Raw genomic sequence first — 27,924 nt, 5'->3', positions numbered from 1 at the left:
CAGATTACACAAACAGGAAAAATACAAAGTTCACTGACATTTATAAGAAAGTAATTCTTATTGGCAAATAAGTGTTAAGATTTGCTAATAGTTTGATATTTACTTTGGTGGTTTATTATATATACCTTCATGCATTTTTATTCATAAACAGTTTTTTTTATTTAATTTTGAACTGTTCTATGTTCTCGTAAAAAGTCAACTCACTACAATCTTCCACAAGATGGCGCTACTATACTAACATAAGAGATGTCACAATTTGACACCTGCATACGTTTTTAGCATCTCGTTCATCCTTTGTTAATTCCACAAAACTCAATCCCATTAACTAAAACTACTGTATGCACAGAAATGGGTAATTAAAAATATGAGGGGAATATAACAGCAGTCAACAGTAAAAGGATTAAAATGAATTCATTCAAAACGGCTCCGCAAACATTTGAACTGTGACCCGTTTTCAACAGATCTTGTATTTGTCATGATCTAAATTTCACGGGGTCGTAATGTTAATGTATGGTGTTTGGTGTTTTGAAGAGCCATATGAGTCCGTGCGTAAGTAACGCTTGGGCAAAAGCGCAGTCGAGCCAGCTGTCAGTTCAGCATGCGTATAGGAAAGTGTCACACTTTGTCAGTGGTCTACACACACACATTCACCCATGTAGACTGTGGAGACGGGTGCGTGCAAGGAGACGCGTCAGCGTAGCACACACACACTTCACTTCTACCCATTCAGACTGATGGAGACGTGTGCGCCTTCAGCTCCGTCCGCGCGTAAAGCGCGGCAGGTAAGACAGTTTTATCTTAATTGAAAGCGCTTTTGTTAAAGACGACTGATGTCTATATGGTCAGTGGTATTTTTTTCGAATTTTATTCAATTCTGTGCGGTTGATATTTATTCATTATTATCACTATTCAGCGTTAGACTATGGCAGAAGGTAAATATGCATGGGCTGTGTCATACAAAGCAAAATAGTTATACATTTTATGCTTATAATTATAACACAAACTTTGCGTGTTCGGAAAAAGGCGCAAGCCAAACGCGCAATACTGTGCGCATCTGGCGAAAGAAGAGATGCGCAATGATGGGGGAACTCTAATCTGTTTTCGAGACACCGAATAAAAACATTTAACGAAGCAGTCTGGAGTTCCAACGCACAATAAATGTTTTTAAACTATCTTTCGTGGGAACCAGAGGACACTGACCTTAATGCTTACTTTGGATGGTTTTCAGGATTCGATGGCACCAAGGCACTGTTACCGCAAAGAGACATAGAGATAATATGTAGCTGAGAGCAAATCTCCAGGTGTCTTATCAAGATTGTGATTAAGCCCCATATAAATATAATTGTGACTTTGTGAATTTGGCTTTTATGGTGCCCTATAAAAACTATCTGGTGCAAACTGAAAATATCAAAGTTCATATTAATGAAAGACCTGGAGAAATATATCTATGCTTCAGGTTACTTTGGATGAGCCATGCCTGTGGGTTAGACTACAATACATAAATTTGGTAAAATTAGCATCATTATAGGTTTTTTTTGCCTTTAGCTTAAAGATAACTATCCTGTTATATCACCATCCAGTTACAGTCAGTACATCTAAAATGAATTCTTGTCATCAGATAGGCTATTACCTATATAAGGCTTTTCCCACCCTGTGTATCTCTCTCCCAGTATTTCACCTTCTTTCGCTCTCTCGTTCATTACTTTTGTCAGTTGATATGTCACTGTGTCCTCCATCCCTCTCTATCTTTATCTTACTGTTTCTCTGTCTATACTTTCTCTCTCCCTTTCCCTCTATAATTTGATTCCCATGGCTCCCAAAACACCCGTAATTCTGTTCTGTTTTTTGAAGAGAATCTTATCATTTTGACAGGTCACGTCTATTAGTAAACCACAGGATGTGATAAGAGAGCATATCCCATTATCAGATTTTATCATTTAGGCTTGTTAAAGACATACATTTTCTTTGCAAAAGGTTTTGTAGATGTCCTTCATTCACAGCTTTATTGTGGTTTAGTAGTTTTTTAGTAAAAATATTCATTTTGAACTAAAATCAAAATAACGATATTGAAAATTGTTAGAGATACTGATCATTGATCAGCATCAGCACATAAAAATATTTGAATTTTACTGTACAGTCTAGTTTAGTCTGGTCATATTAAAGTTACAACAGTTTGTGGAGCACAATTGATGCTTGTAGCTCTTCTAATTTTTTTATATTTGTTATTGATAATACACTGTCAAAAAAAGGTCACCCTTTCAAAAAGTACACATTTATACCTAAAGAAGGTATTGGTAACAAATGTATACATATCTGTACTGAAATGGTACATATTCGGACCTTTTTAAAAGGTACTGCCCTAGTGACAATTTTTTTCTGAAAATTTTTTACTGTGTATTTTAAATATCACAATTAAGTCACAATTAATAAATCACAATAAAGCCAGCTGCTAACAGATTATTTTATAATAACACTCAAAAAAAAATGCTGGGTTATTTTCAACCCATTGTTGGGTCAAATACAAACATTTTCTAGGTTAATTTAACCCAAAAGCTGGACTTTTTTTAGAGTGTATAAACAAGCTACTCCCTTTCTATTTAGTTCATCCTTCCAAATGGAGACATTAATTTATAAACATGACCCAGATATACACTGTATATTATAAGATAAGAGATTATAAGAGATTAAATATTGAAAATTAAACATTATTTAATTAATTAATTAATTCAATAAATTAAACTGTGTATATTTGAGGAGTTTATATGTTCTTGTAAATTAACCTTTTCTATCAGGCTCTTATGTTTAGTTTCAGTAATTTCACATTAATGACAATGACTCTAAAAATGCTGGGTCTGGGTCACTATTGGACAGAACACACTGCTGGGTTAAAATTGCCCCACTGTTTTAACCCAACTGCTGGGTTGTTTCAACATAATTGATTGACAATAACCCAGCTGTTGGGTTATTTTAACTCAGCAGTGATCTGTCCAATGGTGACCCAAGCCCTGGGTTAAAAACAACCCAGCATTTTTTTAAGTGCAGTAATTGAAATGCCCTACTTTCACAAATGTCACTTGTTCATCATTTAATTCATCATTTAATTTAATTTAACAAATTTGACTGCCTTTCCCTCCAAAACATTTTAATTGCACGCGAGCCTTTTTGCAAAAATCTCCACTTCTTAAAAGAAATCCACTTCTGTGGACAAATATGAAAGTCAGAATGTAAAAATGAAGAAACTGAACCACATATTAGGTGGCAATGTGATCCATGTGACTAAAACATTCGTGTTGTATTCAGATCCAAGAAGTAAATGTAATGTCGTTTCGCATGCCAGTGCATCTTATGTGCACTTAGAGGACTTTGCTGAAAAAATGTGGCATTTAGCTGATTATGTCAACAAACTGGTAATTCAGGATCATGCTGCTCTGTAGCGAATGTATGTGAGGAACATAACATGGGCCAAGAGCATTTGATTAATATCATTATCTTATTTTTGACTTTGAGGTTGCTTTTAGCAGCTTTTGCATCCGGGCTCTTTTATTTGTTATTTGTAATGTCTACTTTAAATGATCGCAATCACAACGTCTTCGGTTAATAACATGCCGTTAACAGATAATCTTATAAAACAAACAAGCTACTCAATGAATCCTTTCTGTTCAGGGAATGCTCTCTTCTGTTGAAGCAAAATTAATAAAGACTTAAACATGACCCAGATTTACAGTGTTTATTGTAAGATAAGATAAGATATTATTCACCCAGTTTAAATCATTAATACAACACACCACTGGAAACTAAAAGACAGAGTGTATTTAGCCTAATATTTGTGTTATTATTGCCATATGTTGTCTGCCAGTAAATCAATAATAATAGTTAACCAAGTAAAACAATTATTAACAAAAACACTGAAACACAAATTCCTTTATACTGTATGTGTGTTTGTTTGTTTATGTATAAATCTTTTACACTTTCATAAAAGGTGTAAGTAAGTGCGTCCTAGTTCATCATTTAAAAACAATCTTGCCGTACGGGAGTCAATTATCTAAAAAACATCTTTAAGACTGAATTCATTTCCATAATATGCATAATTAGTCATTTTCCCTGTCAGGCATGCAGAGACAAATAAATAACTCCCACTCCTTCATGACATTTAAAGACCCGCTTCAAATGCTTGCGAACTCCCTTTGTAGCCGACAACTCTTAAGGTCACTTTGTTGAACAATGTTATCGGGGGAATACTCTTAACGGAGCATGGAAACCAACTCACATTTATTCTATTGAATTTAGCTACCATCTGTGGAATCCCACTGCACAAGGCCAAATAATTGGCTTAAGAAATCATCTCTCTTAGTCATAGTATTATGGTCAGACTTCCTGTATTCTAAAATATACTTATTCTGTTTTTTATTTTATTAACCGTGTTGAATTAAAAACCAATGAATTGAAATACGTTGGCTGTCGTGGGAAAAAGACAGAGGAAGAGCGAGAAAATAATGATAGAATCAGAGAGCTAAAAACAGAGGCTTTGTCACCTCTGTTACCTTGACAACCTGCTTCAGACCCTGACAAATAGACCTTTGCAAACCATTCAGTTCACTTCATATTTTAAGTTTAAACTTATTTCCATCAGGTCTATGTGTCTTTATGTATTAAATAATGTGAGAATGGCTACATTGACAAACCTGAAATTACTCACACTTTGGGTACCTGCCAACAGAAAATATGTCTGTGTTACTTTTGAGGGATAGAATATTTATTAGACTATTAAAAGTAAACAGTAGAGATCAATGGAAAAAGGGGCTTAATTTATATAGCTGTATAGCTCAGCCAGGAGTGTTTGATGGGATCATTATAAATATATAAATTAAATAAACAGCCAACATTTAATTAACTTCCCACTTCACTGCATTATTTGCACGCACAAAACCAGGATTAGTAAAATAGCTTTAGAAATAGGAAACATTATTTATTATTATTATTATGTTGCCTGTTGAAAGCCATTGGATGATTTATATGTTTTACAATCATTGCATAATTAAATGTGTATTAGGGAGATTTGCTTTTTGTAAATTTCAGTGTGACTGTATATGTGACCCTGGACCACAAAACCAATCGTACAGTAAATCACACGTGTATATTTGTAGAAGAAGGCAAAAATACATAGCATGCATCACAATTGTCGTTAGTATATTATGTAAAGGTCATGTTCAATGAAGTTTTTTGTAAATTGTTTACCATAAATATATCAAAACTTTTTTTGTGAGTGAATGAAACAAACTTGTGATCAAAATTGCCCAGAAACTCGTTTCCCAATTATGCGGTGCTACACATTCCTTGGGGATTTTCCATTCAAGTTTGGCTTTTATGTAAAAGCTTACAACTTCCCCATTCAGTCAACAATGGCATTACAGTGGAATCCAGTAGAGAGCACTAAAACAAACCTTTTCATTAGTAATGTGTGTTACTAGACTTAATTTGGACTTTGAACTTTAAAGACAGACAGTATTTAGATTTTTTGCATTTTCAGATTTTTCACCGTTGTATCTTGGACAAATATTGTCCTATCCTAACAAAATATACATCTTTGAAAACGTATTTATTAAGCTTTCGGATAATGTATAAATCTCAGTTAAAAAAACACAACTTACATTTGATTTTGTCGTCCAGGGTCACATATGTCTTCACCAATATTGATAGCCAATATGTATATGAAAAATCTATGGTCAAAAGAAAATGTATAATTGCTATATTAAAATAACCCCTTATTCAAGCTGCAATTAACAGTTCTTGATTACAAATAAACAAAATTAATAAAAACAAACATAAACATACATTTCCTTATTTTACCCCAATTCAAAATTGTATGCTTAAATTACTGATTAAAAGTTGAGCTGTTGGTCAGATCTTGCGAGAAATATCAATATAAGTACGCAAAGTAACCTGCAATTTTATGTTTCAAACTCAGATGGCGATGGAGAGACAAAAGTTTCAGATTGCAGCTTTAAAATAAATTAACTGCTTATTATAATTGCTTGATACGTTATGCATCTTTACTTTAGAGACAGTCCTGTCTTTTGCGATATTGATTTAAAGGAAAACACCACCGTTTTTCAATATTTTACTATGTTCTTACCTCAAATTAGACGAATTAACTTCTTACACCCTGAAGCTATTTTGAGGATTTTCGCCTGGATTTGGCCTACCCAATTTCAAAAGCATCCCATACCCACATGCAGAGGTTTACATACAAAAGTTTGGTATCATTTTACAGGTAACCCTTTGAAATTACATAAAACACTGTTAAAAGTGCTCAACATGGTTGTATGTGATGTCAGGCCTCTAATAAACACAAAAATAAATAGGCGCTTTTTGATGTTTTTTTCTAAAGTTTTTATTTGAAAGTATATAACTCTGGCCCTGGGTATCTCAGGTCCCTGCAGACAGTTTTGTTTGATTCCAGCAATTGTCAGCTTACAGAGGAAAAAGGAATTTTTTCTCTATCATAATCTATGTAAAAGTTATTTTACTCCAACTGAAGGGAGGAATAATACCCTTTTTGTATACAATTTCTGCCTAAAAACATTTGAAGTGCTCCCATAACCACATACAGTGGAATAAATGCAATTTCTTTATATCATTTTAAAGAAAACCCTTTGAAGTTACATAAAAAGCTACTGTTTGTGACAAATATTGTTATTTATGTTGTTTTTCATATGATGAAACACCAAATTTTCTTTTTTTGTGTTGTAAACACTGTCTTTGATAGTGTATAACTCTGGTTCTGGGTGCTCTAGCAGACTGCAGACAGTTCTGGTTGTTACCAGCAGCAGACAGTAAACACCCAAAAAAAGAATGAACTCTTTAGCATGTCGCATTCAAAAGATATTCTTATTTTACTAAAGGGTGCGAAAATACATTTTTCATATAAATATTAATTTTTTGTTTTGCACATATAATAAATAGCAAGGGATTATATATGCACACAACCAAAGAAAATGCTGTGAATGGACTCATTGTTTAGAGTAGGACCTAAAATAAAAGATGGTTTATCATTTGTGGCTATATGTGCTATCTGAGGCAGTCCACACTCAAGTTTCACCTATGTTTACAAAAGACCATTTTTTACCTTATTATTCATTCAGCGATTTTTGGATATGTGTTGATATTAGAACAAAAATAACACTGTAGCCTTATTCCTGAGAGTGAGAGCTTTCATTTGATATAAGACTTGCCCATGTTTGTCATTTTTGAAAAATATGAAATATGTAAATATTAAATGATATAATAAAATATTGGGGGGGTGATAGTGTAAATTAAGTGTAAATAACTTTCTTACAGTAAAAGATGTGTCAAAGTGATGCATATCTGCAGAAAGTAGAGACTCTAAGCTTTCAAACAGTATCTCATATGTGTTACTGGGGTCCATGACGGAGCATCAAAGATTAAAAGAATATTTTATATTAAGTCAAAATACGAAATTCTGGACCCGGGACAGGGTCCTCAGGGTTGAAGAGGTTAATACATACCTATCTTTTTTAATGCGTGCACTTAATCTTTGTACAGTGCTTTGTGAATGTGTTAGCATTTAGCTTAGCCCCATTCATTCCTTAGGATCCAAACAGGGATGAATTTAGAAGCCACGAAACAATTCCATGTTTTCCCTATTTACAGAGCGTTACATAAGTAGTTACACGATGGTGGCACAAAATAAAACATAGTGATTTTTAAAGCGGATAAAAAATTAGAACTATATTGTATGGCGGAAGAGCTCTTAGTTTGCAGCACTTCCACCTCGGGCGCAGTAATATTGATGGAAGTTTGAGCAAGAGGGGGAGTAGTCAGGAGTGATGATGTTACTGCTCACCAAGGTCAAAGTGCTGCAAACTAAGTGCTCTTCCGCCATACAATATAGTTCTCATTTTTTATCTGCTAAAAAAATCAAGTTTTATTTTGTGCCACCATACTTACTTGTATATCTACTCATGTAACAGACTTTAAATCAGGAAAACATGGAAGTGTTTGGTGGCTTCTAAATTCATCCCTGTTTGGATTCTAAGAAATGAATGAGGCTAGGCTAAATGTTAACACATTCACAACGCGCTGTACAAAGAGTAAGTGCACGCATTGAAAAAAGTTAGGGCTGTATTAATTAGTCTAAGTTGAGGTAAGAACATAATAAAATATTGAAAAACTGTGATGTTTTCTTTTAACAGTTGTTGTATGTGTCCACAGTGTGTTGTCAAAGTTAAGACAACATGATCCTGAAAACTTACGTCTTGAAAGGAAGGAGTCAGTGACCACAGATATTACTTCACCTTCAACCAATCCCAGAGGAGGTGGAACAATGCCAGACTCTGCTCTGCCACCACCACTTCCACCCATCACATTGCTAAACTGTTCATCTGACCCATCAAATTGCTCCCTCACCAACCTCTCTGCAATTGCTTATGGTGATGAATGCTATGGCAGCCACTCTTTGTTCGTTGTCATGGCAATTGCCTACAGCACCGTGGTACTGTTGGGGGTAGTGGGCAATTCGGCTCTCATCCTTGTTATCGCCAGGCAACGGGAACTTCACAATGTAACAAACGTCCTAATTGCAAACCTCTCTGTTTCGGATCTGCTGATGTCCCTGGTGTGTTTACCTTTCACCTTCATTTACACCTTTATGGACCACTGGGTGTTTGGTGCGGTCATGTGTAAACTTAACAGCTTGGTCCAGTGCTGCTCTGTCTCAGTGTCCATCTTCTCCTTGGTTCTGATCGCTATTGAGAGACACCAGCTCATCTTACATCCTCGAGGATGGAGACCCAGCCTTAACCACGCCTGTCTGGGCATCGGCCTTACGTGGGCCCTGGCCACCCTCACTGCCACGCCCTTTCTGATGTTCTCCAGGGTGACAGATGCTCCACTGAAGCAGCTGCCCTCAGTGTTTCAGGAGCAGTACAGGGGAAAGGTGGTGTGTGTGGAGGAATGGCCATCCAGAGAACTTAAACTTACCTACACCACTGCCATGCTGGTTCTGCAGTACATCACTCCTCTCACATTCATCTTCATCTGCTACCTGAAGGTAAGAAGAGAGAAAAGTGATTATTTAATTGTGGTGTTGCTTTTGCTGGGTTGAAAAGATCAATGGTCAAAAAATGGTCCTTAGCTGTCACTGGAACGGTACCCTTTAACAAAGTACAGTTTTGTAACTGAAAAGTTCATACTGTATTAGGACCTCAAAGTACATACTGGTACCAAATGTATACAAATCCATACCTAAACAGTACATTTTGGGATATTTTAAAGGGTACTGGCCCAGTGACAGCTTGGGACCATTTTTCGACCATTTTTTCTTACAGAGTAATGTCTCTTTCAAATATGTTTCCAAAATACTTCCTTAACTGCCAGCGGTTGGCCAAACATATAGTCCCATCCTAAACTTACGCTATTAAGCCAGTGTTATTATGTTGGATTTCTTTAACATACAGAGCATAAAAGTGAGTGCACACATACCATCTTGAAGATGAAAATGTCAGTTTAGTACACTGTATGCATAATCTGTTGTAAACATAAAAGCATCAGACTTCACGCTCATAAAAGCGTCTGCTAAATGACTAAATGTAAATGTAAACTGTTGGCTGAAGATCTGAAGCATATGGAACACTTATCTGGAAACACTTCAGCAGATTCAAAGTTGTCCTCTGATTACACAGGATTCCAGGAGACGTGTGTCACAATCTTTTAAAGAAAAAAAATCTTTATTTTTTGGTTTACTTCAGGGGTCCATGGCCCACCATGGGGCCTTAACAAATTTACATTAATTAAACAACATTAAATGCTACATGAAACACTTTAATGAAGAAAACTATTTAAAAAATATAAGAATTCAATTTATTCAAAGGGAAGTCATAAAGGGAATTAAAGGGTCCTTTTACTTTTTAACTTTAAAGTGAATAATTTTTAACCTTCCACAAAGAACATTAACTTTTTTACTCTAAAAGTACATTTCATCTTAGAATATTATGCATATATTCAGTGTAAAATATACTGTATACTGAAATACAATGATTCACATGTTATTTACCATTTTTATTAATGGTATTTATTTACTGTGGCATATTTGCATTTATTTACTGTAAAAATTACAAATATTATTTACATGGGAAGGTTTATCAGAAACTGTATCTGAGGTATCTGTCATATTACGTATAACTCAAAAATAAGCATTCGAAACAGGTATCCTCAGTTCTTTGAGTCACTTTAAACACCCTGTGGAAGAAATCCACATTCTTCCATATTTAAAGTGAAATTTTTCCTCTCCCAACATCCTAATACAGTCGAATGTCTTGAAAGAATAGTATATTCATCCAACACGTGTTTGCTGCTATTTTGCTGTCCCTGGGGATGTCATGTCTGGCCAGTGAGGGGTGAATGAGTCTTCATCTAAAATTTTACCGGTTGACTTTTTTCAGGATAATAGCAGGGCTGTACACTTATTTGTCAATTTTAAGACAGCATTCTTGACAGATTTCAGTTGGTTTAGTAATCAGTGAAGGCAGGGAAAGCTCATCCTTGTATGAGTATTGTGCATAGATTAAAACGGTGTCATGTGCAGTAGTTTTAATTCAACAAAAAATATTATTTACTCACCCTCATGTCGTCTTAAAAAAAGGTTTTCACCTCTTTCAGGATGTTCAGGACACTTTAAATACATGACACAAGTCAAGTAGAGTTATTTTCTACCACTTTTGATCATTTTGAAGCTTGGAAGGTTTTATGGAAACTCCAAACGCATGCATATGGGTTCTGAAGAACAGTGAAAGACATTGGGGGATCAAATGACACGAGGGTAGGGTTAGGGGTGAATAATGATAAAGTTTACATTTTGGGGTGAACTACCCCTTTAATCTGGAATCACGGAGACTGACAGTTTAAAATCTCTGTAATGTGTGATTTCAACCCCATTTATCTCTCTCAAAAACTGAAACTGAAAAATTGAGAAAATTGCATCCTTCATTTTTATGAAAAAAGAAAAACATTCGCAAATGTCATGTAGTGTGGTATTTAAACGGTAAATGTTTCACTTCTTTGTGTATTCTGATGATGATTTGTTCAGTCTGTTCAGTCTGTTGCCTGTACGGTATAATAGACAGTTTTTAATCAATTTACACCTGTGCCTCCATTGAAAATTCCCTTGTGATGTGACACTATGAACTGCTTGTTATATTTTCCAGTAATGAGACACTTTATAAAGCCTTGAGGGCCAATTAATACCAAAATTGATATCTGTAGTATATAGACGGTTTCAGCAGTAAAAACATAAACAAACGGCTTTTGTGGACTAAATGCAAATTGCATTTAGAATCAATTCCATTTAGAATCAATAACAACAGAGTCCATTCACAGTAATTTATTTCTGATAACAAGGAAAATAAATGACAAGTAAATTATCTTCGTTCATCTAACGCGTATCAACCTTTTACACTGAGCTAACATTACTCTAAAAAAATACAATTTTAGCTACAGGTCCTTAAATTCTTGCTTGGCGCCAACCTCTCCACACAATTGTTATCAATGCTCGTCGTCGCCCTCATCTTTAGCAAACCAAAACCTTTTATTTTCAACAAAGTATTTGTTTGAGAGATCAGTTTAGCCACAAGCCAGACAAATAAATAAATACAAACCTGAAGTTCACTTCGGTTCAGGAACGTAAACGTGACCATACGTGTGTGTCTGATGAAACCATCTATACACTATACTGTACGTATTTAAAAATAAAAGTTCTTTATTAATAAGACTTTAGATGACTGATGGTTTTAGGTAATTATTGAAATTATATGAATGAACAACGTGCAACTGTAAGTGTGGTCTTTTTATTTTGTAATTTAGGTTACCTTTTCAGGTTCTGTGCCGGGTTGTTTTAACAGGTCAAATATGAACATAGTTTAATTAAAAGAAATAGTTGTATTTGTCCATGTTTCACCCAAACCATGGACTGAAACAACCCAGCATTTTTTTTGTGTATGTAGCTACACTCTAGGGACACATTTATCTCAATAAGTGAAGCAAATCTGACAAAAATCCCCCATTGGGGAAATCAGTTCAGTGTGTTTTTTTAGAGACAGGGCTGAAGTTTAGTAAAAACAATATAACTATGCGATGTGTCATAAGCTGGACAGCTAAGTAAACATGAGCGTGTGTATATCTGTTTCTGTTGAATGTACAGATTAGTCACTTTGAATACACACACACATATATATAGATAAACTTATTCGGTCTACTGTATGAGATTCCTGAGTTTGTTGTCCTAGAATCCAGTTGGTTTGCATGTAGCTCAGTGTAACAGCGCGTGTGTTCTGACTGAACATGACCAGCAGCCAACATGACCTGCCACATCAGCTCACTGCCAACACAAACACACTACTGCTCCAGGTATTGGATGATAAATTGAAATAGAAAAAGAATAGGATGAGACAGATGGACAAAAAGTAGCAGAAAAAATGAGAAACAGAGGGGGAGAGAGAGTTAGGGTATGTATTAAAAAAAGGTCATTGAAAAACCCAATAGCCTCAACGATCAAATGAGTCAGACTCTGCAAAGAGTACTAAAATAGTAAAAAATAACAATAAAGAAACCGTGAAAAAGCTTCAGTACCAAGGATCTGAAACTTTATGATGTGTGAAAAGGAAAGAATGGTTTAAGTGAAGAGGAATATTCATTTGACAACCTCTAGCTTCACAGTAATGGGTGTAATATGGAGATTATTATGCTAATAGAGCTGTAAAAATTTAAATGAGTGCGTGGGGTGACACTGTGATGATAGCTCCCTGTTCAGATTGGCAAGTGCAGCCAAGCGCCTTCAAGTGAAATGACTGAGTGAGTTCTGGGAACGACCGAGTTGTGTCGAGGACGCTTGTCAGTTTTACACGTTATTAACCACGAGCAGTCAAAAAATAGAACATCCCTTACACGGTAGGAAGACAAATCTGTATACATCTTACTCTTTTTGCCTTTTCCTCTCTCACTCTTTATAGTTTCCATTCAGCCTTGGTTCCACAGGTGTTTTTAACTAAACTTTACATTTACACTTTTGGCAGATGCTTTCATCCAAAGCAAATTACAGTGCATTTAAAATATGCACTTTATCAGTATATGTGTCCCCTTGGAATTAAATAAAAATTAATACGAAAACAGAACATGAGTTATCAACTATGGCGGGAGGGGCTGTTAGGACATTAGAGGTTGATGGGGATTTTTTAGATTTGAGACTGTATGGAGACCAGGGGCCCTATTTTAATGATCTGAAACGCAAGTGCGAAGGCAAAGCGCAAGTGACTTTGTGGGCGGATCTTGGGTGCTGTTGCTATTTTCCCGGCGGGAGAAATAACTCTTGCGCCAGGCGCAAATCAATAAGGGGTTGGTCTGAAGTAGGTTCATTATTCATAGGTGTGGTTTGAGCGTAACGTCAAATAAACCAATCAGAACGTCATCCAACATTCCCTTCAAACGCAAGTGCGCAAGTTCCATGGCGGGTTGCTATTATTATGACGGATTTACCAGGCGCACGCCAGGAGCGGTTCACAGCCGAGGAAACCGACGTTCTTGTAAGAGCAGTCAAAGGCAGAGAAGTTGTTTTGTATGGGGATAGGAGAAACCCGCCCAAATCAGCGTAGGTTAAACAGGCGTGAGAGGAAATAGCCACAGTCTTATCAGCTGGCATCCCCAGGACGTTGCGCCAAGCACTACAATGATGTCAGGAGATGGGGGAATCCCAAGCTTGCCAGCATAAATCGGGCACGCCGTGTAATGGGAGGTGGATCTGCCTCCACACATGACCTGATGCCAGCAGAGGACATCGCTGCGTCCACCCTCACCGCTGAAAGTGTTGAAGGCGGTTTGGGGGCTTTGAAATTGGACCCAAGAAACGCAAGCAGTCCAACCCCAAAGTGCACTTACAAATCCAGTTCACATACATTAAGGTTTCTTATGAAAACATTTGAATTATTATTTACATAAAAAAAACATTATACAGCCACACAACAAACTTATGAAAATATTTAATTGTTATATGCATGAGAATTTTTTAACGCAGCCACACAATAAATAAAAACTATCACCACAATGCTCACCACTTTGATTTCCCTTATCTCATGGGTTAATATTTTTTATTGTAACAATTTATGATTTGCAAAAATAACTGTTGCATCTGTGTAGATTAGAAAAGCAAAGTGTGCGCGAGTTGTGCACTCTATACATTATGGTCAAGCATGCGCCCTTAAAATAGCATAATGAACAACGCACAACGCCCCACTGACTTTAGACTAGTTTTTTTTGGTCAGTGGCGCAATTGTTTTTTGAAACTGGAAAATACCATCAGGGATGGTTTGCGCCGGACACGCCTCCTTTTTTGCGCTGAACCGCCCAAGGACGCAAGTTCATTCCCTAGTTTGCCGACGTGCGTCTGTGGAGGGAAAAACCCGCTGTGCGCCGGTGCAAAATACGAATGATACATGCGTCACTGACAAAGTCAATTGCGCTGGGTGCAAGATAGGGCCCCAAGAGTTCAAGGTCTGGTAGATGTCACAGCTCAGGATGGTGCTTTGTGAAACGTTTTTGTGTGTTCTTGTGGTGCCATCGACCAATAATTATGATGTATTTTCTCAGAGTCTCCATGTGCAAAAACATATATGTTACTGCTTCGGTGACTGGCTCTATAAAAACCTGACTGCAAAACTAAGTGGGTATGGCAGGTTTCAAATCGTGTACATCTACAGTAGGGGTTTTTGTACCAGTTGAGCAACTGCCATTAAAATGAATAGGAATACTAACGGATAGCTTTCAGACCGTGGAATTGGGGCCAAGTGACTTGCAATATTTTATTGAGGTAAGCAGCTGTTAAGCCTCACTGCTGCGGTTTTTATTTTTCACAGTATAACACTGACTTTTCTGATTTGTGGAGCTCTCATGGGTTCATGCCGAGTATACTTTACTGGAAATTTGGCCTTTAAATATGAACTTAAAAGAATTATGACATGTGGCCTCTACGAAGCTTGTAGTTCTCTACAAAGATTGTAGTCTCTGTGGGGACAATGAACATAATTTTACAAGGCTGTCTGACCATATATGTATTTTTGTGCAAGCAGCTTACCACCTAGTTAGGCTTTAAGGGGACATTTCACAGTTTATTTGGAAATAATTGGTACATCTGTCTTTTATAAATCGGATCAAACTAAGATTCTTTAGATACACTGTATGATGGATGATATACAAGTCTGTAAATTTGACTTTTTCTTTCATGTTTAAGTGCTATAATGGTCCCCAATGATTGTATCAACCAAGAAAATGTGAAAAAGATCAACCTAGTAACTTAGTTTTGGTAAACCATTCTCTGCAAACATGTGAAAAATTGAAAATTGAAATTTGGCTCCCCTTGTGATGTCAGGAGGGGATAATACCGCCCCTTATTCTGCACTAGCCAACCACGGCACTGCCATTTAGTGCAGAGATCAACTCATTTGCATTTAAAATGACACATTTTTTGCTAACACCTACAAAGTGGCAATTTAAACATGCAATAATAAATTATCTATGAGCTAAAACTTAACATACATCCCCTGAGGACACCAATGATTTATTTGACAACTTAAAAAGTCTTGTTAAATGTCCCCTTTAAAGATTAACATGAGATAAGCAGAAACGGCGTGTGTTATGTGAGCTTTATTGTGAAATTGTGATGATGATAATAATAATAATAACAATAATAATAATAATAATAGCATAATGATAATTAAAAAATATAATGGGGAAACTTAACAACTATCGTTATGAAGGATCGCTATCGGCCATATATGGATTGATCCCGGTATGGTAGATGATAGTATCATCTATTGGCACAACCCTACATATAGTTCAACTTTAGTGTAGTTTAAGTTTAGTGTAGCGTAACTACCTTGCGTAAAATAAAGATGAAAATATGAAATAGTGCTTGACCATTACTTCCATTCAAAATACAGGTTAGTTTATTCTCAAAAAATTTTTACATGGTCCCCTACACACAAGTTTCATATAATTCATTCAGAAATTTTGCCTTTTCATTTATGCATTTGGCAGATGCCTAGGATCTGCTGATTACAGGGCATTATGTAAGGGATAATGTAGAGGCAGCCGGTAGTTAATCGGGAAATAAGCCCCGACAGTGTGATCAGGACCCGACGCGAAGCGGAGGGTCTTGTATCACACTGAAGGGGCTTATTTACCCGATAACTACCGGCTGCCTCTACATTATCCCGCTTATTACACGGCTACTTGCCACATAAGAAAAAAACTGGACATGAATATGAATTTGAAACATTTTATTGGCATATTTGTTTTAAATTAACATTTTTATCCTTCCGCGAAACTTTGCACAGATGCATGAAATAATCGTAATACCTTATTAAGATCCTCTGCTTCATACTTGTCTGTCTCCATTTTTTTCTCTTTTAGCCAGTCTTTGAGAAGTTTTAATGCCCATTCTGTATTTTTTGTGTGTTGGCTTCGTAGCTGTCATGCTCTATTTTGTCAAGTTCAGTCTCAGTACGCTCTCTGTGTCTTGTCGTTGTTCGGGATTTAAAACATACAAGTAGTACCGGCTATGCGTTATTACTTTGGAGTGGTTATTATTTGAAAAGAACGAACCTGCAAATGTCTCAACTGACCAATCAGAATCAAGCATTCCAGAGAGCCGTGTAATAAATATGTTTATTAGTATCGGATTAAACCCATTATCTTTGAGCTGCTTACACAGTGCTCTACTATTAAAATGTCCAATAATCACATATAAACCCCAGATTGCATTAAGACAAGTGTTTTTTTCTTTAACATTTTTTGTCCATTTTAAAATACATCACAAAGAGACCCTAAAACACAAAACAAGAGCAGGAAAAACTATCCTGGGTGCCAACCGAACTTAGCCCCGCCCACAACATTTAAGGTTGGGAAGTTCGGTCTGGTGTTGCTCCGTTTTGTCCTGGTTTGGTTGAAACACGCCCCATAATCACAGCCCAATGGACTAGAATTTTGAGTATTACAACGTCAGGCTAAGGATAAGCAAGCACGTTTAAATTTGCAATGGTAAACAAATAAACTGAGCAAATAACCCCCCTCCCAGTTCTGCAGGACAGGTGGTTGACCAATATTGTAGTAACCACAAATAGGTTGTAAATTAAGGGAGGGGGCAGGGAATCAATCACAGAGAACAGGGTCAAGCTGACGAGTTTTCACAAAGGAATTGCCAAAGGTAATCAAAATGGTGTTATAGGTCGAGGCGAACATTTCTGTGTCATTGCCTGCTGAGTGCTAATTTAGTTAACGTATGGGTCACATTTGAGGAAAGTGACAAATGACCTGTACTGTTGTGTGTTGGAGGATATGTTCAATTTTACCTCCAGAAAATGTTTCAGTCTAAATCGTTCGTAAGATCCTTATGATGCTGCTGTCATTCAGCTACATTTCGATCCAGTACAGAAAGTGACGCCAACATAGATTCTAGATGTCCAGTCAGGGCAGAAACTGTCAGATTGCATCGGATCATCTGTATGAGACCTATGACTGAAGGACTTGTGTACACCACTATCAGTAAAATCGAACCATAATTATATTTAATCAACAAACTAAACAAATTGTGAGACTGGCTTTCCGATGTGAGCTGAAGTGTATAATGAGTTACAGACAAACATATACATCTTATTCTCTATTTTTCTCTCTCTCTCTCTCTCTCTCTCTCTCTCTCTCTCTCTCTCTCTCTCTCTCTCTCTCTCTGCCTACGGACTTTGTGTTATGCAGTTATTTCAGGTCAAAGGACTCTGTGCCAGCCCTGCCATTCATCAAATAGAGAGAGAGAGAGAGCAAAAAATGAGGAGAGCAAATAATTAAGAGCAGAGAAAAGGTGACAGAATCACTGTGACGATAGCTCACTGTTCAAATTGGCAAGTGTTGCCAAGCGCCTTCAAGTGAAATGGCCGAGTTGTGTCGATGACGCTTGTCACTTTTACACGTAATTAACCACAAGCAGTCAAAAAATAGAACATCACGCAACCTTTGCACAACAAATCCTTATACATCTCACTCTATCTGCCTTTCCTTTTCTCATTTTTATGGTTTCCATTTAGCCTCGGTTCCACAAGTGTTTAAAACTTTTTACATTTACATGTTTGGCAGATGCTTTCATCCAAAGCAACTTACAGTGTGTTTAAGATATGCGTTTTATCAGTATGCACTGTAAAAAAAATCCGTAGAAATTGCAGCTGGGTTGCCGGTAATTTACCGTAGATTTAAATTTATGTTATTTACTGGCAAAATTTTGTTCAAAGTTGAATGAACATTAAACATTTACAAGTCTTTGTCTTTACAGAGTAAAACTAAAAAACAGCATCAAGCAAAACGTTATGGGAAACAAAATATGAAGCAAAAAACAGAAAAAGGTTGATGATGATTTCTGGTTCCCAGAATGCTTTGCATGAGACTGTTATTGTATAGTTTTATTCTGTAAAGATAAAGACTTGTAAATATTTAAAATTTATTTAACTTTGAACAAACTCTTGCCAGTAAATAACATAAGTTTAAATCTACGGTAAATTACCGGCAACCCAGCTGCAATAACATTGTAATTTCTACGGATTTTTTTTACAGTGTGCATTTCCTGGGAATCTTACCTGTGATCTTTGCGCTGCTAATTCAATGCTCTGACAATTGAGCAACATGAGGACTATTTGATTATCTAATAGGCATATTGTAAAGTGATACCTTTATTTCATTATGCAGACTTAAGATTTCTGTTTGCAGGTGTGTTTTCTATCGTAAGCAGGTATTTAATATTTAATAAAGTATTTTTTGTAAGTTTTAGTACTTTTTTGAACGTTTGTTTTAAAGGTACTGTAATGAAAGTAAAAAATGTTCAACTTAATTTTATAAGATAATCTTTTAGACAGAGATATTTTTTTGTTGCGGTCAATACAGTGGCGGCCGTTGACTTCTTTTTCGAGGGCGCTCGATGTGAAGTTCGTCACAACATGTATGTATCCCGTTACGTGTGTGGTTCGTAATTTCAAAATATGTGTTCGGCGCGTGGAGTGAACCTGTGAGTGCATCACGAATTTTGTAAAAATAAGTGCCTGCTGCAGACAAGCCAAAACCATTTATGATAAAAGAGACGTTCACGTTCACAAAATACACGCAAGACACTCCCTTAACAGTCAACTCTGATTATGCACGAGATTATGCGAGTATCTGGCAAACGTGAGCGTTTGCGTTTGCCAGATACTCACATAATTTCATGCAGGCACTTATTTTGACAAAACACGTGATGCACATGGTTCACATGAGCAACAAAACATATTTTGAAAATACAAGCAACACACATGACACTCCGAACACTTAATTTGAATTTGTGCCTCTTGGATGAGCAGTCACCCAACACAGATAGATCTTGTTTTTATTAAATATACCTGACTATGACCTTGTTAATATGTAACTCCAAACCAATTTTTTCAAAAATAATTCCTTTTTCTTAAAAAAAAAAAATGAAATTACATTTTCACATTTTTTTTTATTTCAGTTTCATCAAATGTTTTTAAAAGCAATTTGACATTACAAACTTGAATAGTTGAGAATAAAACATTTTATCAACAGTATGAGCAATCTATAAATTTATTTAAATTAAATGAGTATAATATAAATTCCCAAAATAATGCAACAGTAGCAGGGGGATAAAACAAGGATTACTTTCATCCTGACAGGAACTCCTGATATTTGAACCCGGTTTACTTTTATTTTGAAAAACTATGTGAAGGCAAACTTCAGGATGTGTTACAACACTAAATATCCTGTAGATTGATCAGTACTTTAACACATGAACCGAGAAACACAACTTGTAAATTAGATAAAAATGTCCACTTCAGTACTTTTTATGCTTGAAAAAAGCTTTTCGGTCCTACCCACGGGAAACAATCACAAATAGAGCCAAATCTGGCAGCTTGCAAGGGTTGCGAGCTAAACATGCTGTCATAATTTGCTCTGAGAAAATCGCTTTGTTACTTCTGTCCTGCGTTACTTTTGCCCCTGTTCTCCCCTAATTTTTTAAAAGCATAAAATTTCTCTTTAAGAGTCAATTTTGCATTACGGGTCGAAATAGAGAAATCACTAAGCGTTTTCTTTGCTTTGTTTGTCAAATGCATGTTAAATGTGCATATGGAAACACATTAACATTCCATCACACCGCAGTGATGTTGTAACCCCACCACGTATTGTGCATAAATCATGCAGCTCTGTGTTTGTGGCTCATGAAAGATGCTGCTGCTTGTCTTCAGTCAGTCTGTTTGTGTTGACTCAATAATAAAAAAGACATAGAGGCTGCAAAAACGTACGCACACACACTGATCATCATCTGAAATGTCAGAGAAGCTTTTTTCCACTGTGTTCTTAATGATGGCTTGCCCTCAGGTCAGGGTCTAAGCTCTGGAGAGTGTGTCACATGGGTTGTTTATTTAGTCATTGTTGGCGGAGGGGGCGGACTGTAGATTCCAAATCTAATTTATCTATATAATAAATGTGCACGTGTACCTTAAGAGATGTCATTTATGTTTTAATGAATGGTGAGGTGCCAGACATGCAAAAAAAAAGGATATGTTGCTTAATCTGTCAACTAATGCTGTGTATTATTACATTCTTAAAAATAAAGGTTTCTAAAACCTTCTTAGTTGGTTTTATAAAGAACTTAACATCTACTAAACCTTTCTGTTGCACAAAAAGAAAGGTCACACTAAGAAGTGGTTAGAAAACTTTAACCCTGAAATGTTTTTTATGTCATTGCTGCGAAAAAATCTTTTGAACCTTATTGTTAAGAGTGTAGCATTTTTAAAGGGATTTTATGATGTATGATCACACAACAATTTGTAAATATTTTATTACATGTCAAATTTGTATGAATTCATAGAAAGCGAATCGTACAAAATGTATGGACATGAGATAAAAGCAAAAATAAAACGTCTCCCCTAAACCTAACATCAGTGGGGTGAATGCAAAAATGTATTAATGACACCGTACAATTTCATACAAATTTACCACCTTGAAAAATGCTTACAAACTCCCACAAGATTAGGCAACACTTTTTTCGATAGTCGACTTAAAGTTTTTAATTGTTATTGTTTAATGGTATTAATTGTATGTAATTTTGCAGCTACTTGTTAACTGCCAGTCTTTAGAGTATTAGTAGGCTTACTCTGCGTTCACACCAAATGCAGAAGAGGCGGCAAAAACGCACTATTCGCGCGTAGTTGGACACTTGAACATGTTAAGTTTACTTGCGTTCACGCTTACCGAGCGCAGGATGCCTATTCGTGTCTTTGCATTGACTTAACATGTAAATCACTCCTGTTGCTGCCTCTTCTGCGTCTGGTGTGAACACATCATTAGAGTATTAGAGACGCATTCCCGTTCACACCTGGTGTTTGATGGAGCGTTCACACCAGACACGGAAGAGGCGGCAAGTGATTTACATGTTTAGTCAACACAAAAATGCGAATAGGCATTCAGCGGGACGGTAAGCGAAAAAGGCACGGCACAGATGGCGTGTTCCACGTGAATTGAGCGTTGCCACATGATCCGCACAATTTGAAAATCGGAACATTGGCAGATTTTTGAATTGCGTTAACCAATCAGGAGCTTGCTCTAGCAGTGACGTGATTAAAGGAAGCGAGCGAAGGCAGAAAATCAAAACAACAATGGAGGACAATCGTCATCGCTACACGAGACATCTTGACGCGAATATACGCGTGAATGTCTTGAATGACTAGAATTTCACGCACAAATGAAGCGAGTAAACTCAAAATGTTCAAGCATCCAACTACCGCGTTTTTGCCGCCTCTTCCACGAATCCTTCTTTTTTGTCCACTTTCGACTGGTTCTGTCTTGATTACTTCGGTCTTAAAAATGCTTTAAAACAGTGTAAGATGCAACATAATTGACAAAGACTGAATGTAAATGGTTATGGCAGTGGTGCTTTAAAAGGGATGAATTTGAAGATGCACAAATGGACTGCAAAAGATATCAAATAAATATATAAACAGAACAGAAGGAAAAATTTGATGAACTACCAACGCTATCTCGTGGAAATTCACATGTATTTTACGAGGTGGCTAATTTGTATTAATTCATACAACCACATTCGTTCTTTTTTGTAAGATTTGCCTTTGCCCCGTGACGACGGAGTTCAGGGTGAAATTTCGTTATTGTTTTCATTTTAGCGTTTTTGCACGATTAACTTCATACGAATTAGCCAACTCATAAAATATGTAGGAATTCTTGTGAGATCATGCTGAAACTATTTATCAACCATTATGACATCACCCTATTAACAAAACATAATTCCATTAAAAAAATCTTTATTTATCCCTTTCTGTTATTCCTCTCACAGATCTACTCTCGTCTGCAGCAGCGGAACAACATGATGGACAGAATGCGTGAGAACAAATACCGCACCATTGAGACTAAGCGGATAAACATCATGTTATTTTCCATTGTCGTGGCATTCGCTGTTTGCTGGCTCCCGTTAAACGTCTTCAATGCCGTCATCGACTGGAACCACGAAGTTGCTATGAACTGCACGCACAATCTGCTGTTCTCGCTGTGTCACCTGACCGCGATGTGCTCGGTCTGCATAAACCCTGTGTTCTACGGGTTCCTTAATCGCAACTTCCAGCATGATCTACGGGCCTTCCGACTGTGCAAGATTGCATCGTTACGAGACAACGAATATGATATGGTTGCCATGTCCACTGTTCAAACAGATGTGTCCAAAATGTCACTAAAAATGAGTAGCCTAGATCTCTAGTAGTAGGATTTTCATTAGATTTACTTTAAAAAGAAAAGCGTGCATTTACAGTTTCGTTTCTTGGCTGCAACCCAAGCGTAGCAATGGCTGTCACCATCATTTAAGCGCTTTTGCAGCGTGTTTCCACAAAGGTCATGTACTTGACTTGAGTGAATTATGTCCAGCGAACTAGAAATGGCTACTTTCCAAGCTCTGTATTACACGGTATCATAAAATTGTACATACAAGGTCAGGAAAGATGCCGAGCACATTTTTTGCAAACATGAAATACCATGCGTCAAAGGGGCCGCTTGGGGCCAAGATGGAATCCGAAGATACAGAGAAATCTAACACGGTTCAGAGATGTGAGTTACTGAGCTTGTGCATTGTGGTGTTCATTTTGTTATTTAAATATGAATGTCAGAAATGATTTTTTGAGGAAGGGACTCTAAACTGCCAGATGAGTTTCATATTATGTTTCTAAATTGAATTTCGTTGAGTTCTGAGTGTTGTAAAACCAAACAAAATTTATTTTCTTCCTTTAATCTTTTATTAATGAAAGAAACAGACCTTAAAATCTTGTTATTAGAATATAAACTCTATAAATGCAAGCTATTGTCCACAAAATTATGAAGCAGTGCTTTTTTGTTGTTGGTTTCCTGTTTGTAACACATTTGTTTTGTTTTTTGTGTCTAAATGTATTTTTTTATCAAAAGTGATTCACAAATGCACAAAAATACTGCCATTTAAATGTCCAAAATTGCTTAGATAAGAACAGGAAGTGGATCAAAGCTGAAATTGCAAAGCAGAAGTAAAAGAAAAGCTTTGTTTGCTGGTTTGTTTGTTAGCTTTATACAATAACATGTTTGCAGAGATGCACATTGAAGAGAGGCTTTGAATGTTTCATGAATGCTGTTCAGGTGGCATTTGAAAGATAATTGTATAAAATAAAATGTGAGCAAAATTCAGTTCCTGTAATGCTCACTGAGTGTATGTGATCTAATCATTTACTGTGTGGGAAACTGCAGACAGGTACAGCATACTAAGGAGAGAGGGTTTAAAGGCAGCTTTTGTGAATATGAATACTATCACCCACTCCAAATTACGTAGAAACAACAAAGCAAATGTGTCAATAGTTATATCAATGTCTGCATTGATTCATATTGAATCTTATAAACCAAACAAGCAGTGCAATGTTATTACCAATTTAACATTCCTATTAGTGATGCACCGATGTATCGGCCGCCGATATTTATCGGCCGATTTTTGATGAATTTGAAACCATCGGCATATCGGCAATAGAACGAGAAAGGCCGATACCGATTGTTTATTAATTAACTGCATAAAGAAATCCATTATGTAAAAAAATTAGTTAACGTTGTTAATAAAATAAATGCTGAATAGCATAAACCACCTTTTAAGGTTGTCATGCTTTCTTATTATATTTGTTTTAGCTTATTTTGTGCCTCTCTTATTATGTTGGTCTGTTGAATGTTAATTAGATCCAATCCATTTTCAGTAAAAATAATTTGATGCAGAAATAAACTAGCTAATAGACCAACTGTATAGTATTGTATACAAGTGTTTAATATCGGTATCGGCATCGGTATCGGCCAGAAGTTGTCTGTTTAAATCGGTATCGGTATTGGCCCGAAACAATCCTATCGGTGCATCCCTAATTCCTATTCATTATCTGTACTTGAATATAGCTTCTTATAAAAAGAGCTGTGAGATACAATTGCTTATTGACAAACTATCAATGTATTTTTTTTTTTTTATTTATTCATTTATGGAAAATTGTGGAAACATTGTTTGTTTAAGGATCACTGTGGTCAAAGTTTCTTTAAAGTTTAAAACTGTATAGCACTTTATTTTATAATAAATTAGCATTTCTGCAATCATCAGTTATTTGATGTAAATTAGTAGTGCTTTTTATTTAAAATAAAATGCTGGGTTGTTTTTTAACTCATGCTGGGTAAATATTGGATAAAACACACCAGTGGGTTAAAAATGACCCAATGCTAGGTTATTTCAACACAATGCTTTGTTGCTTCAACCCAACTGTTGGGTTATTACAACCCATGATTCGGTAACAACAAACCAGCATTGGGTAATTATTTACCCAGTGGTGTGTTCTGTGCAATATTTACCCATCATGGTTTAAAAACAACCCAGCATTTTTTTAGAGTAAATAGATAGAGTCTTGAGTCAATAATTATAAAGAATTATAATAAAAATACACATTTTATTATAAACATTTCTTTTTTAAACCCAGTTTTTTTTTCAAGTTAACAACAAAATATTTAATATGATGGGTAGCAATGTTGCAAATTTAACATTAAAGCTGTAACTTAGCCAGTTTCGGAAGATGTTGGATGTTTGATGAATTACTTGCAATAAATTGGGATTTGACAAGTGCACTGAAGACTATGAACTTAAAAAAATTGGTATTGTTGTATGATTACAATTTTAAAGAATGTAAAAAAATGTATTGTATGAGAAAAATATCCAGGATTGTCTGTAAATTGTGGAATGTTTGGCAATTTAAATAATTCAATTATAGATAAATTAGATAACCCATGTCAAAATTATGTTATTTGATATTGTTTGATTTGAATTGTAAGATACAGTTAATCTGGGTTACAGGGATACAGATATTTGGTGTACCACAGTGTCTGATATTTATTGAATGTGCATGGTACGATGTGCGTATCCAGGTCCATGTTTGCTGTAAAGACTGCCGTTATTATGATTGTTTTTAAAGTTTGGTCAGTTGTATATTACTAAATCTAGAGTTTAAAAAGATGGATACAATGCAATAAACAGATTTACAAAGACTAGATTACAATGCAATGCAATTGCAACTTGTGTACGTGTGGTAGGTCATTTAGAACTGTGAAATATTGTCAAACTTAAAATAACCTTGGATCGACCCTGTAAAATAAATTGATGCAGCTGTTTGCCAGTAACTTACTGTAGATTAAAATGAATCAAACTATAAAATAATAGCTTTATGCAAAGCATTCTGGGAAGCAGAAATCCTCATCAACCTTTTTCTGTTTTTCCCTTTAAATTTTGGTGCGCAGAATGCTTTTCAGGAGGCTGTTATTTTATGGTTATATCCTGTAAAGATAAAGACTTGTTAATGTTTAATGTTCATTTAACTTTAAACAAACGGTTGCCTGTAAATAACATAAATTTAAATCTACAGTAAGTTACTGGCAAACAGCTGCAGCTGTTATACTGTAATTTCTACAGAATATTTTTAAAGTGTACGGTATGGTTTTAAGCACACAAAAATGCTGTAAAGTGAGAATGTTTTCAAAGAAAATCATGAATAGATTTTATTTATTTACTAAACAAAATCAATATTTGGTGTGACTATCTTTTGCCATTAAAACATTTGTTAAAACATTAAAACTTTTTTGTTATTGGCACATCTGCTCACAGTTTTTAAGGTAGCTTTTCTAGTATGTTGTTCCAGGCATCGGGATGTTGCCACAAATCTTTAAGGTTGTTTCAGTTTGTATCTGTCTCTTTATCTGACTGGCTATTAAGAAGTTTTCTTTATTGTTACAGTGCTTAAGAATTGTGACATGCTAAAGCAAAACATTTAAATTGACTTTTTGTTGGCATAAAACATCTATTGTGCCTATAAGATATTTGTATAATTGTGGTGTACACAATATACTGTATTTTAATGTGCAAAAATATTATTTTCTGTTTTTGGTGATTTTTTTTGCATGCTGTGAATGCTTTGAATTCCAAATCATTGTACACTCTGACCCTATTCATTTCACTGTTATATTTTTGTCACCCTTGAAAATTGCCAAGCCATTTTGATGTTCAAAATGAATGTTCAAAATGATAGTCTCCTGATGCTAACAGCAAAATACACTCCCACCACATACACAAAAACATGACTTTCAGAGTCAGAACCTTAGAGACACATGACCAAAAATAGGGCAACAGAAATATCACAACACAAGCAAACATGTATTTATTTATGTATTTTGTAGCGTGCATGAGTGAGTGAGTGAGTGCTGATGTTTCAGCTAACATAACAGAAAAGTGAATCAATAGGGAATAGTGTGCTGGGAAAACACAGAAGCAAAATAATGAAATATGAATTTTCCGAACTGTTTTCATTCTGAATATTCAAACCGTCTTTTATCTTTGTAATATTTGAATGTTTAAAGTAGCACATTTTACTGTTTGAATATGATGTGAACTCTGCAGTGATGGCCTAATATAAATATTGCTTGTCAGTTATTTATCTTTAGCAATTGTACAGTTCATATTTCTTTGTCATTGGGTCTCGTTGATATTTTCAAAGATATCAAAGATCTATACGTCTAATAAAGACATGTTCTGCAGTGCAGTATAGATCAAAAGTGCAGTGTCTTGTCTGTCAAAAATGTTTGTTACTATAGGTATCAGCTTAGTCATCAGAAACTCTAAGCTGTTTCATTGGAAAGAGGAGAATGCAATTACAAAGGACTTAAGTGCTGTATAATACAAACACACAATTTAAATCCTTTTAAAGAGTGTTTACATTTATGGATTTGTCAAATGGTACACTGTAAAAAATTAGCTGTAATTATGCAGCTGGTTGCCTATAACTTACTGTAGAAGAAATAGAATGAAAATGTTTCATGTTCATTTAACTTTGAACAAACTGTTGCTGGTAAATAACATAAATGTAAAATCTACAGTAAGTTACTGGCAGCTAGTTGCCAGTAATACCCAGAAATACTGTAATTTTTACAGTCTAAGCTTTGGGGTAAGTTGTCACAATGAAACGTGGCATCATACCACTTATTGGTAATTAAATTAGCCACATTTTAGAATTAAAATTATAAAAAACTGTTCTAAAGAAGACACACATTGTGTAAGCTTACTTTGACTCAAAACCTGGACATTTCACAAGATTTTTTAAAATGTATTATAGAGACTGTCCTCCAAAAAATAACGACCTCATAAGTCATTTGTGCAAGCACCTTATTATGACGTAAAGTGACGTATTAAGGGATTAGTGTCCTCTAACGGCAGTAGCTTATAAATACAATCTGTTGTTACTTTTTAAGGTT

At 35.7% G+C, this 27,924-nt stretch overlaps 1 protein-coding gene across 1 annotated transcript; it reads left to right on the top strand.

Annotated features, from left to right (window-relative positions):
• Nucleotides 1–496: 496 nt before the first annotated feature.
• On the top strand, nt 497–27,504 carry npy1r (neuropeptide Y receptor Y1). Its single transcript, XM_065254649.2, has 3 exons — nt 497–782; nt 8,233–9,070; nt 22,439–27,504. Exons 2-3 carry the CDS (start codon nt 8,345–8,347, stop codon nt 22,853–22,855), a joined length of 1,143 nt encoding a protein of 380 aa, XP_065110721.1. The 5' UTR covers nt 497–782; nt 8,233–8,344; the 3' UTR covers nt 22,856–27,504.
• Nucleotides 27,505–27,924: the final 420 nt, after the last annotated feature.

This window comes from Paramisgurnus dabryanus, chromosome 4, assembly GCF_030506205.2.
Source record: "Paramisgurnus dabryanus chromosome 4, PD_genome_1.1, whole genome shotgun sequence".
Lineage (NCBI taxonomy): Eukaryota > Metazoa > Chordata > Actinopteri > Cypriniformes > Cobitidae > Paramisgurnus > Paramisgurnus dabryanus.
The sequence above is the reverse complement of the archived record's forward strand: the minus strand, read 5'-3'. Positions and strand labels throughout refer to the sequence as shown.

Bases quoted from the DNA above. Each gene is read 5' to 3' on its own strand.
- npy1r (XM_065254649.2), top strand. From the start codon at position 8,345: ATGCCAGACTCTGCTCTGCCACCACCACTTCCACCCATCACATTGCTA. The intron at 9,071-22,438 runs GTAAGAAGAGAG...TTCCTCTCACAG, and splicing joins TCTTCATCTGCTACCTGAAG to ATCTACTCTCGTCTGCAGCA.